At 42.2% G+C, this 17,723-nt stretch overlaps 2 protein-coding genes across 9 annotated transcripts in view; one reads left to right on the top strand and one right to left on the bottom strand.

Moving 5' to 3' along the window:
- Positions 1-15,684, top strand: part of Ten-a (tenascin accessory) — a 468,764-nt gene extending 453,080 nt beyond the window's left edge. For 7 of the 8 annotated variants that reach the window (XM_043413134.1, XM_043413136.1, XM_043413137.1 and 4 more), the window contains 6 exons: positions 3,491-3,610; positions 4,447-4,631; positions 5,035-5,186; positions 5,288-9,493; positions 9,581-9,764; positions 9,867-15,684. In XM_043413134.1, the coding sequence (XP_043269069.1) occupies positions 3,491-3,610; positions 4,447-4,631; positions 5,035-5,186; positions 5,288-9,493; positions 9,581-9,764; positions 9,867-10,831 (5,812 nt within the window). In that variant the 3' untranslated portion in view covers positions 10,832-15,684. The remainder of the gene's footprint in view (positions 1-3,490; positions 3,611-4,446; positions 4,632-5,034; positions 5,187-5,287; positions 9,494-9,580; positions 9,765-9,866) is intronic. The other variant, XM_043413138.1, reaches the window with a different exon arrangement.
- Positions 15,685-15,771: 87 nt separating this feature from the next.
- Positions 15,772-17,680, bottom strand: LOC122407128 (CD151 antigen-like). The gene is made up of 6 exons (XM_043413144.1): positions 17,303-17,680; positions 17,017-17,199; positions 16,510-16,680; positions 16,305-16,394; positions 16,113-16,232; positions 15,772-16,028 (listed from the first exon to the last, which is right to left on the bottom strand). The coding sequence occupies exons 1-6, from the start codon at positions 17,531-17,533 to the stop codon at positions 15,960-15,962; spliced, it is 864 nt and encodes a 287-aa protein (XP_043269079.1). The 5' UTR covers positions 17,534-17,680; the 3' UTR covers positions 15,772-15,959.
- Between the last annotated feature and the right edge of the window lie 43 nt (positions 17,681-17,723).

Genomic DNA, 17,723 nt, shown 5'->3' with positions numbered 1-17,723 from the left:
CTACAAATCCAAAGTCTCCTCTCTCCTCGTCCCTTGTCTGCGTCTGTTGAACCGTCTTGAATTGTGTCAAAATGAAACCCTCTCACAAATCACCCTTTCCTCCGAGCCCCCTGCCGAATCGCGGCGAACAAAAATCCTTCCTCTCGACCCCCATGGCAACGGCCTCGATCCCCCGCAAACAAAACCCCCTTGTGTCTGTCTTTCCCGATTTCTCCTTAAATATTCAAATCCCAAAATGCCAGAGAAGAAAAAAGAGAAGAAAAACTAACCAAAAAAGAAACTTAATAAACCCCCCGGTCCCGTTGACTCCGACCAACGACGTCTTGTCAATCTATACTACGGTCAATAAAATGCGACAACGTCGTCGGAGCGAGTTAGTTACGGAAACGAAAGAAAATTTCGCACGCTCGATAATTCCCATTTTTTTTTTCTATTTTTTTTTCATTTTTTTTTTTTTTATTCTCATTTCTCTCATTTTACTCTCAAAATGCAACGAATTTGAATTCACATGGTTTTTTATCTCTCTTCGTTGTGTCGAATAACACGGAGGCTGTTTTAAAATGAACATTTAAATATAAATAATAGTACAAATTAAACATTAATCGTTGAATCGGTAATGTGACGAATTGAGGGCCGAGGATAAAAGCAGAAATTGAAGAAGGAGAGAGACACGAGTCATACGCAATTTAGACGAATATCTCACTGTTGATTAATATATATATTTACTTATATATATAAATATATATCGATTTAATATCTGTTTATATATACATATGTATCTTAGAGGCACATTAATAGATGAAAGTATGACTGCACTCGTAGTTTTATGAAACTGACTCGCGAATACTAATTTCCCGACGAAATGTGAAAGTTAAATAAAAACAATGAGACTAGAATCGTGCAATAAGTATTTTCAGAATAACGAATAGAATCACAATAAGAAAGTCACCACTCGTTCTTTCGTTCGTTTAACAAATGACGTAAAAAAAAAAATTTTCTTTTTTTTTTCTCGTTCAACAACAGAATTGGTTTTTTTACAAGATTCGCGGAGTGATATACTATTGCGAATGACATATGCACACGGATATGGGTCCTCAAAAATGAAGAGAATTATCACCAGTCAAATTTGCAACGAATAATAACTTGCGATAAATAATTGTTGTTGAATCGACATTGAGTAGATTTTGCCTGGCCACCTTGCAGTGGTCGTACGTGGAGGATCAGCAATCCGTCTTGTTTGATCCCCGCAGATGTATGGAAAACGAGCAACAGCTGAAATGGCACTGGGATTATAATTTTTTTAAATAAAATTCCAGCCTGATGGGATCGTTTGATTTTTTTCTTTAATCACAAATAAAATGAGCTTTTTGTACTGATTTTTTAGAGATTCCGATGGAACAGGAGGGCATTGCGATCCTCCAAAATTACACCGTATATATTCTCCTACTCACAGTTCATTAGGAACTCGTCATCAATTGATCATACATACTAATATATAATCGTCAAAATGATTTTTTCGTATGTATGAAAAATTTCACTCTAAATCGACCGATTTTTCAGACCCACTTTTTCAGACTCGATTTTAAATCTTCTACCATTAATTTACTGACCTACGCACACTCTCAACTAGTCTCCAAATCGTCGATTCTTTGCGCTGCTACTTCTCACACTATTCGAACTATTAAATCAACCAAACAATTTACAACTCCAATCTCTTTCAACAGCAACCACACATTTCTTCAAAAAGAAAAAAACTTAACTCTCTTTCTCGTTTCTTACTTCAAACACACAACTCTCAAAAGATTACTCACACTTTTGCTCGTTTTTATCACTACTCTCATATTTGAATGGAACGAATAAGAATATAACCAAAAAAACGAATAATTTACATGACAAATTCTACTACAGTCTGACCACCACTTGGGTTCGAACGAATGTGAAATTTTTTTCTCATGCGTATATACGGAACAAAAAAAAACAAAGATGAACGAAAATACCGATGCATAATACTACTTGTATAGCTTGTTATTTGGTTGCGCGATATCCGCACGTCCATGTAGGATAATTTAACCAACGGATATTTGGCACGCATATACTATAAATATATTTATATATATACTATATATATTTTTATTTTATATGACCTATATACATGCATTTAACAAACTATACAAAGAATCCCCAACAGGCATATTATATATAAATGTATGTATATATATTTATCCATACATATTTATATATATACATATACAAATATATAAATGAATGTCTCTCTCCCTTGATTTCACATTGTTTTCATCGGCACACATTTCGATCGCTTCGATTATGACCAAGCTTCAGAGAAAAAAAGAAAACAAAAAAAGAAAAAAAGTCTCCAAAACATCGCTCGAAAAAGAGAAATGAATGAACGAAAAAAAAACATCCTGATCCCAATATTTGACTACAATCTATACATATATCTTATTATATACATGACATATGCATGCGTTCGATTTCGTCAAGCAACACCCTGTTCCCGGGACGAGAAACGATGTATATATACGTGCATAAATATAAAAAAATGTATTTATATTCGCGCACGTATATATAGATTGTTGTCTTGATTGAAAAAAAAATTTTTTTCAACATTTTTTACTCTTCACCCCCAAATATATTCTCACGCTGGCCGGTGGATCACATTTTTTTTAACGAAACACACAGACTTGGAAAGAAATGTGAATTGTAATCAATAGTTTTTGTTTGTTGTTGATTCGATATCTTTGGTGGCCCTCGGTAAAATCGAGATCAGAGTCGACTGCCAATCAAAGAGTATGAAATATCTCCAATCGCTCGCTCGCTTTCCAAACTCGATATTCGGCCATCGGGCTTTTTCGATCACACTCGTGTGGCTTTTACGTACGTGCTTGAATAAATGATCGAACAGTATGCGAAGGAAAATAACACGAAATTTAACAGGGCGCACTCTCCTTTCGCTACAGCGTGAGAATTTATTTATTTATATAGAAATATGTATATATATTGCTCCTATATATATATACATACATATAAACATTCATTGCACGAGAACGTCGACTTTGGGAAAAATTCGAATTCGGGATGAACTTTGCTGAATCGAGGGAAACTCGAATCTCGCATTTTCAGGCGGGATTTTAAAAACTGTGCATTCTTAATTATCGTGATATTTGTAGAAATATTTTTGCAGACATTTTTCGCGACAATTATTTTTCAACAATTTCTTTTACAGTGGCAATTCTAAAAAAATAATAGATTTTGATTGATCTCAAAATACGATTCATCAAGCTCGATAGAATTGTGAAAAATCTTCGTTCACAGTGACTCGAATCGAAATTGACCGATGGTCGACTATTTTCCATTATCATCTCCTGCACATGAAAAAACAAAAAGTTACCACAGATAATATTTTGCCTCCCCGTAAATTAATGTCTCGTGTCCGAGAATCGTCGCCCGTTACATATTTGATTTGTAACAGTCGTGTAGCTGTGATGCGCGGCCAAGTAGTAACGGAACAAGGACTCGGAATAGTAGGGATTCGAGTCTCAGTCGACAGGGATTCGCGTTTTGGTTTCACCCTCACGAGAGCCGGAGGATGGTGAGTTGAAATGTTGAACCTTGTTTCGCACGCAATATTTAAGTTGGAGCTTAATCAAGCTTCTTTCCATTGGTGCCATTAAAATGATCGGCACACGCTGGGGATCAAATATCCATGCGTCCACCGACTACGCAGTCGAAATCACTACGTGTAATTTCCGTAACGCCGCTGAAGACACAGAGAGACTAAGAGAGCAGGAGACAGGGAGAGAGAGAGAAAGGATAAGCCCACACAGGGAGCCACATCAAAGCCAAAGCTGATGATGTCGAAGCCGGCTAATTAGTCCATTCGAGCCAGGCTATTGGGAAGCTGAGTATTAGGTCCAAAACTTCTAGTTCTCCAACGTGAGATGCAAACGGACCACAAATTCTCTCTCTCCCACTCCTGCGACATTAATCCTCCATTGGCTTCACAAACGCTATTCAAGCCTCGCATGTAGTGTAAATTTTGCCTTGAACGTCGAGGAAGCTGTTCACAAATCCAGAAATTCGCTAAATTCTCTGTTGATACGATGCGTTGCTGATAATACTAATAATTATTTACGGGAGTTTCAAAAGCTACGTGTACACTGAGAAAAAAAAGTCATTGGAACAACGAATTCGTCGTCATCGCAAGGTTAAACATGATTAAACGAATAAAATAGTTTTAGATCCAACTGCGGATTCATTCTCTCCGAAAGCATTGCAAGAAAACTCTTCCAATAACATCAATTGCTATTGAATAAACCATTTTTTATTCTCAGTGTATTATTCAGGAATTAGTTGAAATGAGAAGAAGTAAGGCTCTCTATTTGTTGAAGTGTCGAGAAAAATGCTGATTATCCAATTTGTATTCAGGTTCGACATACTCGTAAACGGGGGCGGTGCAGTGACGCTCCAATTCCAGCGCAGTCCCTTTAAACCTCTAACGAGAACAGTTTTCGTACCGTGGAATCAAATAGTCGTTTTGCCACCGGTAATAATGACCTTGAGCGAAGAAGGCGAGTCTTACAAATCTAATCAGCCACCGAGTCCAGCTGTCGGTAAGTTGTGGATCAACGAATCAACGTTTGTTGTTTTTGTATGTTATTTTCTCTCGTGTGCCGCCCTTGCCAACTATTTTCTTTCGTTCCGTTTCACTCTTCGGGTCCCGAGGAGTTATTCAACTCGATTCCGAAAGTTCATTGAAATCTTAGTTCGTTGTCTTCGAGTCCCATGCGGGAATGCAAGTTGAGACGTTTCCTTTTTCATCGATTGCCCCAAAATGTCCCGTTTTCAAAGGTCATAAAAAAATGGATCGTTATTCCCCTCGAAAGGTGTCGATCGCTAGCCAGCCTCAAGCGTAAATGGCTTTCCCCGCTGGTTGGGCGACTGTGCCGTCTTTGTTTGCGTCCGTCAGTGTTAAATGTTTCAGTTTCTTATTATTTACTGCATAAAATATAATAGGCTTCCCAGGGATATCAATGGGATTGCTCGGCGAGAACGGGCCCTGCCTGGAGCACGATTACGAGATGCTGAGGCCCATCATAGTGAGCACTTGGATGCCTGAAAAGGTCGGAGGTCTTCCAGGAGAGAGTCTCGTGTTCGCTGAGAGTCAGGCAAGTTGCTGTACTGATTTTGGCTAAACTGCGATCTTCCTTCAGCCAGAATCCAACGCATCACGACCCAACGGAATAATCGTTTGGATTTAATGTTGCAGATTGTCCAAGAGAGCATCGCCATTCCAGGCTCGAACCTTCATCTGATGTATCAGAGTAGCCAAGCTGCGGGTTATCTGTCAACAGTGAGGATGCAGTTGACCGGTCCATTTATTCCAAAGTCGTTGACCCATGTGCACGTACATGTGGAGATCGAGGGTTCGTTGCACACCAAGACTTACGAGGCTGACCCGAATTTGACTCACACATTCGCGTGGAACAAGCGTAACGTGTACAAGCAAAAGGTTTACGGGGTTGCACAGGCGCGTATATCGATTGGTTATCAGCACTCAACTTGCCCATCGGTTATATGGGAGACGCAAACTGCAACGATGCAAGGTTTTGACGTTGATGTTTCGGACGTCGGTGGTTGGGGTCTCGACATACATCATCATTACAATTTTCACGAGGGAATATTGCAGAAGGGCGATGGTTCGACGCTTCACTTTAAGCAGTATCCGAGGACGGTCAAGGTCGCCATGGGAACCGGATTAAAGAGGAACCTTGTTTGCCACGACTGCGACGGGCTCGCGAAGGACGCCAAACTGTTGACTCCCGGGGCACTGACGAGTGGCCCTGACGGTAGTATCTACGTCGGTGACTTCAATCTTGTGCGGCGTATAACACCCGAGGGCAACGTATACACGGTTTTGATACTGAGCACCACCCAAGTCGCTTACCAATATTACCTCTGCGTGTCACCTGCCGATGGCCATTTGTATATAAGCGATCCGGAAAAGCATAGAATCTTGCGGACTCTGACGCTGGATCAAGTCGCCGATCCCAGCATCAACATCGAATCGGTCGTCGGTAGCGGTGAAAGATGCATACCCGGCGACGAGAATCACTGCGGAGACGAAGGACCCGCGATTTCGGCTAAACTCGCCCACCCGAAAGGCATCGCTATAGCAGCCGACAAAACTATGTACATTGCCGATGGAACGAATATTCGGGCGGTCGATCCTCGCGGCATAATCCACACTCTCGTTGGTCACCATGGCCACCGCAATCATTGGTCCCCGTCTCCCTGCATTGCCGCCATTTCCGCTCACCAAGCACAGCTCCAGTGGCCAACCGGTCTCACGCTCAGCCCCCTCGATGGCACCCTCCACTTCATCGACGATCGACTCGTCCTCAAACTCACCAGTGATCTCAAGGTCCGCGTTGTCGCTGGCACCCCGTTGCACTGCACGAGCAACCTCAACAACGGGGAAACCGCTAAAACTAATGCTACGCAAGCCGCTAATGCAAAGAAACCGGACGAAGTTCTGGGCTCCGTGCTCGCGGTGAGCTTCAGCCCGACCGGCGAGCTCTACATAGCCGAAAGCGATTCCCATCGCGTTAATTCCATCAGGATAGTCGATTCCTCCGGTAAGATGTCACACTTTGCTGGACAGCAGAGAGAACGTTTGAGAGGCTTGTGTGACTGCAACGGAACGACTCCCAGCACCAAAGAGCCGGAGGACTGCTCTTGCTCGGACGACACGAGCAGTCGCGACACCGAAACCCTTTTGTCCTCAAACGCCAAATTTACGGCTATTTCAGCACTCGCCGTTTCACCGGACGGGGTACTCCACGTCGCTGATCAAGGCAGCTTGCACATACTGGCACTCCAACCGTATCTACCGGCTCTCGACGAGAGTGGCGAATTCCACATTCCATTTCCACCGACCAACGAGATCTACGTGTTCAACCGGTTCGGCCAGCACGCCGTAACGAAAGATCTCACTTCGGGTAAAACTCGCTACTCATTTTTGTACAGTAAAAATATGAGTCTCGGTAAACTCTCGACCGTTACCGACAGCGCTGGCAACAAAATACAATTCCTAAGGGACTACAGTAACGTCGTCAGTTCGATCGAGAATACCCAGGATCACAAATCCGAGCTGAAGATTTCGGGAGTCGGTTTTCTCGTGAAATTATCCGAGCGCGGTAGATCCGAAATCGCGTTGGATTACGACAGCGCTACGGGCTTGTTGACGAGTCGTTCCGGAGGCGGCGAGACCTACATTTACAACTACGACAGCCTCGGACGCGTATCCGACGTCACATTACCAACGGGTGAGAGAATAAAGCTCGGCTCAGGATTGTCGAACGACGAGAGCCTCTTGGTTAAAATTTCGGCACCTCTGGAGGCTCTGTCTCGCGGCGACAAGCAGAGAATCGTCGAGTTCAAGATGAAATCAGAGAGATCAAAGACGCTGGAGATTACAGACGGTAACAAGATCAAGAGAGCGACGTCCTTCAGCAACAGCAGTCTCGAGGTATTCCTCCCAAGTGGCGGTAGAATAGTAAGCGCTGCCACGACCAAGCACCCACTTCTCGAGGCCGCACTTCCCGTCGAAGCAGAAATGTTGCCGATGTGGAGTTACCAGATGATAACATTGGGCGAGCTGACCAACACCATGACGACGACGTACAACCTCGTCGGCGACGTCAGCCATCTTCAGCAAACGTTGAATCGCGAAATCTGGGTCAACGACACGAGGGTCATCGCAGTCGAGTTCGAGCAGGCTTTCAGTCGTGAAACGTTCTACGATAAATCCCGAATGCCTCTGTTGACCGTAACATTCGATCCTGCTGGTTTGCCCCTTAACTGGCTGCCCCACGAGCACGGCTACAATCTCACATTGACCTACGACACTTTCAACCGTATAGAAAGCTGGAAATGGGGGCCTTCCGACGAGTCGTACAGCTACGACATGCGAGGCCAATTGGCCGAAGTCACCAACAGCCAAGATGGCACCAAAAAATACACTTACAACGACAACAACATGGTGTCCATGATTACTTTGGCGAGCGATCGACACTTTTCCCTCGAGTACGACGAGGACGGCGGTCTGAGGCACATCATTCTGCCGTCCGGCACAAAGCATTCTTTCTCTTGTCAAGCTTCGTTAGGCTTTTTGCGAGTGACTTACACGCCACCGGGCAGCCCCAGATCGTATCTCCAGCACTACAGTCACGCTGGAAATCTCCTGCAAACGGTGTTCCCTGGTGACGGTGCTAGGATCGTTTATCGTTACCACACTTCCGGGCAGCTCGCGGAAATAGTGCACGGCGACGGTAAGAGCGAGTTCAAGTACACCGAAAGTGGTTTGCCCTCGGAAGTGATACACGTTGAGAAAGACGTCGAATACAAATGGGACTACCAGTACAGTGCTGGCCTCCTGGTCGAAGAACGAATTGACTTCGGGGCGAAAACAGGCCTCAACAACGCCAAATTCACTTTCGATTATGACTCGAATTATCGTTTGACCAGCGTCCAGGGAAGAATCGGTGGGCAAACGCTGCCGGCGCACACGATGGCTTACAGCACAAAGACCGGGGCGCCCGAGCAAATTGGCCAGTTCAAGGTAACGAGACCTCAGCCTAATGGGACCATAGTTTACGACGGCATCGCCATATTTTCTCGAACAACCGACAAACGTTTCCTCGAGACTGAAGTTACCGTGACCATTCACAATTTGGAAGTATTCCGGATGGAATTCACTCACGATTCCAAAGGCCGGATCAACCAAACGAGAACGGACACGAGAAACGTGGGAGTAAACGCGTACACGAACGTGAAGAATTACACTTGGGATTCCGACGGTCAGTTGACCGGAGTCGAAGCTCAAGAACCGTGGAGCTTCCGGTATGACGGGAACGGCAACATGCTCTCGTTGACCTATCGTGGCAACTCCATTCCCATGGAGTATAACTCGATGGATCGCATGGTCAAGTGCGGCGACGGTCTCTACAAGTACGACAATCGTGGACTCGTTGTTCAAAACGCACGGGAAGAAAGATTCAATTACAATGCCAAGGGATTGCTCGTCCGGGCGACGAAAAAGGGACGCTTCGATGTCCGCTATTATTACGACCACGTCGATCGTCTCGCCACGAGAAAGGACAATTACGGTAATGTGACTCAATTCTTTTACAACAACCACAAAAGGCCCCACGAGGTCAGCCAGATCTACAGCCCGCGGGATGGCAAATTAATGTCCCTCGTTTACGACGATCGAGGACATTTGATTTACGCCCAAATTTATCGCCACAAGTACTACATCGCTACGGATCAATGCGGCACGCCAATCATGATATTCAATCAATACGGCGAGGGCATACGGGAAATAATGAGATCCCCTTACGGCCACATAGTTTACGACTCGAACCCTTATCTCTATCTTCCGGTCGACTTCTGCGGCGGTCTTTTGGATCAGGTACGACGAAACTGCCGAGTTTCTTCGGCACTTCCATTCGTGCTTCTCCTCGCACTTCTCTTATTGGTGTTTACTCCCCTGCAATAGGTAACCTCCCTGGTCCACATGCCGAACGGAAAGGTTTACGATCCTCTTATCGGACAGTGGATGTCGCCGTTGTGGGAAAACGTCCTCGACCGAGTTGCCACGCCGACGCATCTTCATCTCTACAGGTTTAATGGCAACGATCCCATCGACGTTAGGCACACCGATAAACACAGCCAACCCAAAGGTATGCGCTCGCTGATTTTACTCGTTCGGCATCCAAGAACCTGACGCTATTTTCACCGACGAAAGTACCGATTGCCATTCATTTTTCCCTCCCAAAATTTAGATCACATATCATGGCTCTCGCATTTGGGCTACGACCTGAAGAGCCTAGCGCCGCAGCTGTTCCCGGGCGAGCTCCCGGAGAGCCTGGTCCCACCGTCGCTCGGTCCGGGCGCCTCGATATTCGGCCACAAGAAAAGGACGAACAACCTCGGCGTCCAGTCAGGATTCTTGGCCCACATCGAGCAACGTCATTCGGGCGACGCGGTAGGGTTGTCGGCTCCGCCGAGGTCAGCTCTGAAGATGGACCCGAGCCAGTTGATGCCTTCGCGTCTGGGTGCAGCCTCGGACCCGCCGTTCGGCAAGGGTATTCTCGTCTCGCGAACTTCGGACGGGCAGGCGGTCGTGTCGAGTGTGCCGGCAGCGAACCCGATCTACCGGGACGTGTTCACCACCGTGTTCAACCGTTCGTACTTCCTGCCATTCACATTCGTCGTGCACAGCGCCCAGCAGGACGCTTTTTACTTCGTCAAGGAAAAGACTTGGGAATCCGGCGACGACAAGAACCAGCTTAAGCGGCTCAGCGGACAGGTCAACACGACGTTCCACGAGAGCGAAAATGGCAGCGGCAGCTCAGCGGTCGACGTCAAGATTCACGGAGCCAGCTACGTCGTCAACCTGCGTTACGGCACCACCGCAGAAAAGGAGAAACAGCGCTTGCTCCATCACGCCAAAGCGACCGCGGTGAGGAAGGCCTGGCACCGAGAGGCCGAAGCGCTCAAGGCGAACACGCCCACGAGCCTCGAGTGGATGGTTGCCGAGCAGGAGGAGATCCAGAAAATCGGCCAAGCCTCTAATTACGAGGGCGAGTACATACACGACGCGCAAATATATCCTGAGCTCGCGGAGGACCCCTACAACATAAGATTCGTTAAGAAAACGAGCACGGATACTTCGAGCAAAAAGAGACGCAGGAGGAGAGGTGCCAATGTCGTATGCAACCTCTTCCGACTCGGTGAGGTTTGCTAGAGGCCCCGTCCACCTTTATAAAATACGTACCCAAACAAATTAATCCTACACTACCTTGCGAGCTAAGAAAAAGCAAGTGAAATCGTGCAAAACATTAATATTGGTCGACTTTTACGACACTGTTCAATTAAACGTCAACCCTAACATCTCCCATAACATAAACCACTAAAAATAAGTAAATAAACAAACAAACAAACACATACACAAATATTAAGAAATTCAAATTTAACAAAACAAACACAAATTCTGCGCGTGTGAATTGACGCTAAGCGATATTGGCTGACGTTCTTAACGCTGTGAAGCCGATAAACAGCCAGCGACCCAGAGTTACGGGAGCGCTTCTTCGTCACAAATGAGACTACGAATCGAAGAAATTACGAAGGCTCCGCGCCGCACGCACACGCGTTAAGGAGCAGCCACACCTATACACGTAAACACCGAAAAAAAAAACACTATCAAAAAGTTTTATACCAAAGTCTATTTGTGTATTTCAAAGATGCCAAAAAAAAACGAAAAAAAAAAAGAAGAAAGAAAAAAAATAATAATAAAGAACACTAATGTTATAATATATTGAGAGGCGTGTAATGGGAATAGTTTAAGGACTCGGGGCGAGGATAACTGTGTCGCGCGTGTGTGACGTCATGCCTGGAGGAGTCAGTGTGATGTGAAAAAGACTTTTATGCAGAATAACGATCGAGAAAGCAAAGGGAAACATATTTCTGATCGTTTCTCGGTCGAATGCGATGGAGTGCGCGATATTTCGGCTGAATAAACATTTTTTAAAATGCCGACTGATCGTCGTGAAAGTGTGTCAGGTGATGATAAAAATTGTACGAAGGAAATGAAGTTGGAAGGAAGACAGTGGAAATGAACGCATCGCGCGCTTGACGCACGCGCGCCTCGTTTCGTCTTTCTTTCGTGACGATATTTTTTCTTTTTCTGTTCCAAGGCCATTCGTCGTTGAGACGAAATGAGTGTTTTTTTGTTTAACGATATCTCGCCTGCGCGCCTGCCGAAAGCAAGAGAGATAACCTAGTCAATAAATTAGCTTTACATTGACATTTTTACTGTAATAAGATAAAATACAGTGTAGCCGGATTTATTCGTGGTAAACTGCATTTATATAGACAGAAACAGAAGGGGAAAAAAACAAAAGAAATATCACCGTTCTATATCTCAGATGTAATGGAATGTCATGTTAATCGTTTTTCCTTTACAATTGTTCAGCGATAGAAAAGCGGTAGCACAAATACAGGAAATGAGCGAGAGCCGGATACACTCTCAGCAACGAATGGCCAATTCAGAGCCCTCGAACAAGGTCGCACAGTTTGTTATATAAATTCGCGATTAATTAAGGTAGGATTGTATGGTTCGCGGTAAGGGAAAAGAAAAAAACATAACAAGAGAGTAAGAATGTCGAGTGAAAGAGAAACGATCGCGTTATAGTGAGAGAGAGATATATATAAATATATAATTTTAAAGATTCCGGATGAGCGTGGAAATAAAAGAGAGGAAGGTTAGTAGTGAACTGAATGGCCGCTAGAGGGCGAATCGTCCGTGGGCATCGACTGTAAAAAAAGAGAAAAAGAAAAGAAATTTTTAAAAATGAATTGTGGTGCTTGTTGTCCTCCGGTAGTGAGATCGGTGCAATGTTCTTGTCGAATTATCCGGAAGCCTCTTCTTCCGGACAACATCGATTTATTGTTCATTCGAAAATGAAGAAGAAAAAAAAACAGGAAAAACATCATTTCGAACGAACTTATCGCGGTGGAAAAGAATTTCAATGATTTTGTTCTTTTCTTCGCCAACGCCTTCGGACATTGCGTGGGGAAGTTGAGAAAATTATTTTTTTCAGATAAGAGAAAGTGAGTCGAGACGAAACTCGGAAGATGAAGAAACGATAAAAGTGAGAACGAGAGAGAGAGAGATAAGTAATGCCCGTTCAATGTGTCGTATCCCTGTAGCGTCCAAGAAGAAGAAGAAGCGAAAAATGGAAGAAATGTGTGATGAATTTATCAACGCTCGATGTATCCATGCGTCCACGATGAATTATTTAAATTATTAAATATAAAACGACTAAGAGTTTGAGGACTGAATGGGAAGCCTGTGCGAGTGTGATTTATATGGAAAAAAAAATAAGAAGAAACTAAAAATAATATATAAATATACGAGAGGGAGGGAGGAAAAATGAAAATTCTACGCGGAAACGAGAGAAAAAACGATTAAAGTCATCCGGTCAATCCAATTAATCGGTATACGTTTATATGCGTATTGTGTATATTATACAGACATACATATATTTGTGCTTGCTGGAAAAAATAAAACAATGATACTGAAATAAACGAACGAGAGAGAGAGAGAGAGATGATGCTGAGAATGAAAAATGAGAAAAAAATACGAAACAAGAGAAAAAGTCCCTAAGTCAGTTACAAAGGAAGGAAGAAATGCACGAGGAATAAACGGAAGAAGAATAGTATTTCTTCGTAAATTCACTAAGTGTAATAACCATTGGAGAGAAAAAGAAACGAGAAAAATAATAAATAAATAAATGAAAAAGAGAATAATAATCGTCGGAAAAATTAATTAAAAGATCGTAATTTTTAGTTTCTCCGTTAGACCGTCGTGTCGTGGCAGCCTCGAAATGACGATTCGTGCGAAGAGTCGTATTCGGTGATAACGAGAGCGTGAAAGAATTTCCATCGATTTTTCAAATCGTCCTTTTTGTCCGTCAACGCACACACATACACACAATCACACGAACAGAGCATTGTTCCTCAACGTCATTCTCCAGCGATAATTTTTTTCCATACACCTCCATCGTCAGGAGTCTTCAACAATTATTTATTCCAATTTTAAAGGAAACAAAAAATCTTTTTTACGTCCGGTGCGCAAATAACGGAGAGGGAGGAAAATTGGAACGGCTGTTGTGAAATATGCCAAGGGTGATTAAATGTGAGATCGACTAATGCATCCCGTTATACGTACAGATAGTTGCACAACGACATTAAAACTGTCTGGATAGATAAATAACTACTAAGTGTATAAAAACAAAAAAAAAACAAACAAAAATATATAAATGAATGAATAAAATGATGTATAAATGAATAAATATATCTGTACGGAGAAAATATATTTATTTATTTATATATACATATATACATATGCATATATACATATAAATATATAAATATAGTATAGGCAAGCTTCGTCATGTATTTTTGACTCGAGACAATTTTTGGACCACGCGTGTATATCGAGTCGAGACTGCGTTCTCGAGGTGGTTAATAATCAGGGTTGCATACCATATACACGGATATGCGAGAGCAAAAGAGAGAGAGAGAGAGAGAGATAAAGAGTGCGTGTGGGAATGCGTGCGATAGAGAAAAAAAAAAACAAAATAAATTCACGGATCGTGGGAAATATTAAGTCGAAACGTAAAAGTGTATGAATATCCTCTCAGTGTCTTCTGACAACTCCCAATGACGCTTGGAACTACAAGGACAGTCCACGCTACGGTATACTCGTACGATTGAAAATGAAAACATTACCTTAAAAGGAAACGAATAAGGGGTCCGTTTTTGCCATGCGCGGGGAATCGGGCGTTGGATAGTGGGGGGAGCGGCGTTCAAAGAATCAACTATTTTTAAATATCAAGGTGTCAAATTAAAACGCGATCGGCGATACTGCAATTTCACGTCAATCGCGATCGAAAAATCGAGGGAAAATAAAAGAATGAGGGAAGAGGAGAAAATAGTGCGGATTGTCGCGTCACGAGTTTCTGGTGTATGGTGTATATGTATATTCATATATATATATTATATATAAATATATAGGCGAGATCCCCCCCGAGAAACAAGCCTCCTTCTCCGGTAACACGAAGAACAATTGTCGGTCGAATTTTTTATTCTCAGATCCTTGCGAAAATAATCGGGATTATAAGAATTCTATGAAAATAAGGATACGAATAACAAGAACAAAAAATAACACTAAAACTGACTCGAGGAACGTGGGTTACGACGATTTTTTCTTTTCTAACTTCCGTGAAGTTCTTGTGTAATAAATTCTTGCGGAGCGAACGATTTTATTTAAAATATTCTTTACTTTTACGTTCTTCGTCACCGGCGTACGAAGGGCGAACGCGAGCGAGCGAACGTGTGTGACAGAGAGTGCGAGAGAACGATAAACAAAGAGAAAATGTCGCGCGCGATTATAGAAAATTCATAATTCTTCGATTAAACACGGTAGTTTGGGCCGAAAAATATTTAGAATGTGAACTTTAAGGAAAGTGCGGACGAGAGAGACAGAGAGAGAGAAAGGAAAATCTATGCTGAAGATATCGCGAGGAAGAATTGGCTTGAGATTCGAAATGCCTAGAGGCAACAACACACGGTGGCCGAAATCATAAGTCACTAAATTCAATCACGATCTTCAAACCCTTCTCAATCGAATTTCAAAACCTTGCTAGTTCGAATTACGGAAGCACGAAAAGAAATAAAAAGAAAATTAAAAAAAATATATAATAAAAAAAAGAAAAACATTTTGAAAAATAACGATTTGATCATTTTTGAAGAAACAAATAACAGATAATAGGAGGGTATTTGCAAAATTTGAAAAAGTTACCGAAACTGAAAAGCCGAATAAAAGCACAATTCAGCCACGCTATAGCTACGACCACTACCTAGGTAGATTATGCTATTTTGCCGCTGATCTAATTGTTTACTGTCACGTGTTGCTGTAAACCTAAACTATACGATACGATATATATTTTATTTATATAATCTAATCGACTGTATTTATTGTAAATAGTCACCGATGTTTGCTATGATATAATATATCTGTAATTGGATGGAAAATCTTCGATATCATCAACTTCAATGACAGTTTCCCAACATTTCTATATCCCATCACTATTTCCGGGTGGAAAGTAAAATATTCGAGAGTAGAAAAAAACAAAAGTTTTTATATTTTTCTAGCAACATTCGGCAGAAGTTTTTCTTCAACAATCAAAAAATGAAGACGAAGTTTGAAAACGTATTTTCAATAGAGTACAAAATGTTTATTTTCCACACACCTCCGGTTTCGTTTGAACTGTTTGTATCGTTTTGTTCACTGGCTTCTCATCACTTTTTTAAACATCACTCGAACGATACATCCTGAATCTCTTGTTCACCCCGAGGGCGAAAAAAAGACTTGCGATCTGAGAACATTAGAGAGTTGAACAATTTTTTCAGGGTGAACAAAAATGCGTAAGAATTCTACTTTCCGTGACGCGATTCCTTACCAGAGTTATCGCCGTGAAAAGAGTCAAGAGAGCAACTGTGGGAATGTGGGATTTCAATAAAGACACAGCGCTTCTCAAACATCCGGCTCTGTAGGCGACATCTTCGGTCATAGTCAAACACTAAAATTGCGGAAATTTATTGTGTTGTGGGTAACTTTCGTTTTGCCTGCTGTAGTATATGAAAAAAATTACTTTATCGATCGAGACCGAACAACAACTTTGAGGTATGGCTATTCGGTACTCGTGCCAATCCCTGATCGATTTGATTCCGCAACACTTCAACTGCAGGACACATCGTAAAGAATATTATTTGTCTTTCTATTCCAATCACCACAAAAAACCGTCCCCAACGAATCAATGCTGAGAGGCTCTATTTAATTATTATTGTACTATTTACGTATTTGTGAGTATTGTCCCAAGCCTCGGTGACCCAATCTAACGATCGATAATTCCCGATCGAATTCACCATATCGTCTCGTACTCTTTTTGTTATTTCCTCGAAAAAAGTGAAGCTCAGGATTCCACATACGAAGATGAGACCGAGCGACATCGAGACACTTGTTATGTACTGCAAGACGGAAGTAAGTGGTTCATTTTTCAAAGTTCATTTTTTTGTTTATAAATTTTTCCGTGGAGTTCCGGAAGTTCATCGAATTGTCTTTATTTTCAGTCACCGATGATAAAAACTGTTTTTCATTCATGAAAGCTTATTGAGAATACGAAAAAATTTTAAATAACCGAACTTGGGAAAATCTTATCGAACATAACCAAAAAAATTATTTCATGTGGGCAACAACTCTATTGTATTATGATCGACGTCATTGTAAATCCAAGTTTGGACAAATAAATTGTAGATAAGTTCTAAGATTATTCGACGTTTCAATAAATTTCTTACGAAACTCACTATGAGCAAAAACTTTTTTCTTCTCTTGACAAAAGCGAGTATACCGATGAAAGCAACAGAAGATGAAAATAACCCTATTAATAAAAGAGTTGTAACAAACAATTTTTGTCCAACGAGCCTTGACATGAGTTTGGTATCCGCCAACATCCATATCGATATTATGGTGGCTGTGATACCAGCGAGCTGGAGAGAAAATTGGAAGGAAAATGAAAAATCAATATTACAAAAATATTACAAAATTTATTCGGCACGTGATATTTTTTTTTTTGTATTTTTTTCAACTCACAAAAGCTCCACCGTTGAGTAGAAGGAAGGAAAATTTAATACATTTTCTTGGTAATTGTTTATACGACAACTTATAAATCGGTAGTCCAAAAATTTGTAACTTTTCATTCATTGCCGAATGTTCACTATCGGTTGCGTCATCGTCAACGGTTTCGGTATCCTCCGATTCTTCCTCATTCGCATTTTCACTTCGTTTCATTGTATATCGCGATAAAATATTCCACAGACTCATTTAATTTTCAAAGTATCGAAAAGCATAACGTTCAACTTTTGATTTATGTTTCGGACCATTTATAATTTTATTAGAGAAATATCTGTCACGATTCTGAAACCGGCAATGATATTCTGACACTTAAATTCCGAAGAAAACTAGCCCAGCGCCACGGTGCGCCATTTTTCTTTCTTTTCGATCAATATCGATT

The sequence above is a fragment of the Venturia canescens genome, chromosome 2, assembly GCF_019457755.1.
Source record: "Venturia canescens isolate UGA chromosome 2, ASM1945775v1, whole genome shotgun sequence".
In the NCBI taxonomy this organism is placed as follows: domain Eukaryota; kingdom Metazoa; phylum Arthropoda; class Insecta; order Hymenoptera; family Ichneumonidae; genus Venturia; species Venturia canescens.
This window is presented reverse-complemented; position numbering and strand designations above follow the sequence as displayed.

Excerpts from the sequence above, each read along its gene's own strand:
- LOC122407128 (XM_043413144.1), bottom strand. The coding sequence starts at position 17,533 with ATGAGTCTGTGGAATATTTTATCGCGATATACAATGAAACGAAGTGAA. Across the intron at positions 17,200-17,302 it reads TACTCAACGGTGGAGCTTTT|CTCGCTGGTATCACAGCCAC; the intron begins GTGAGTTGAAAA and ends TTTTCTCTCCAG. Across the intron at positions 16,681-17,016 it reads GAAAAAAGTTTTTGCTCATA|TACATAACAAGTGTCTCGAT; the intron begins GTGAGTTTCGTA and ends TCCGTCTTGCAG.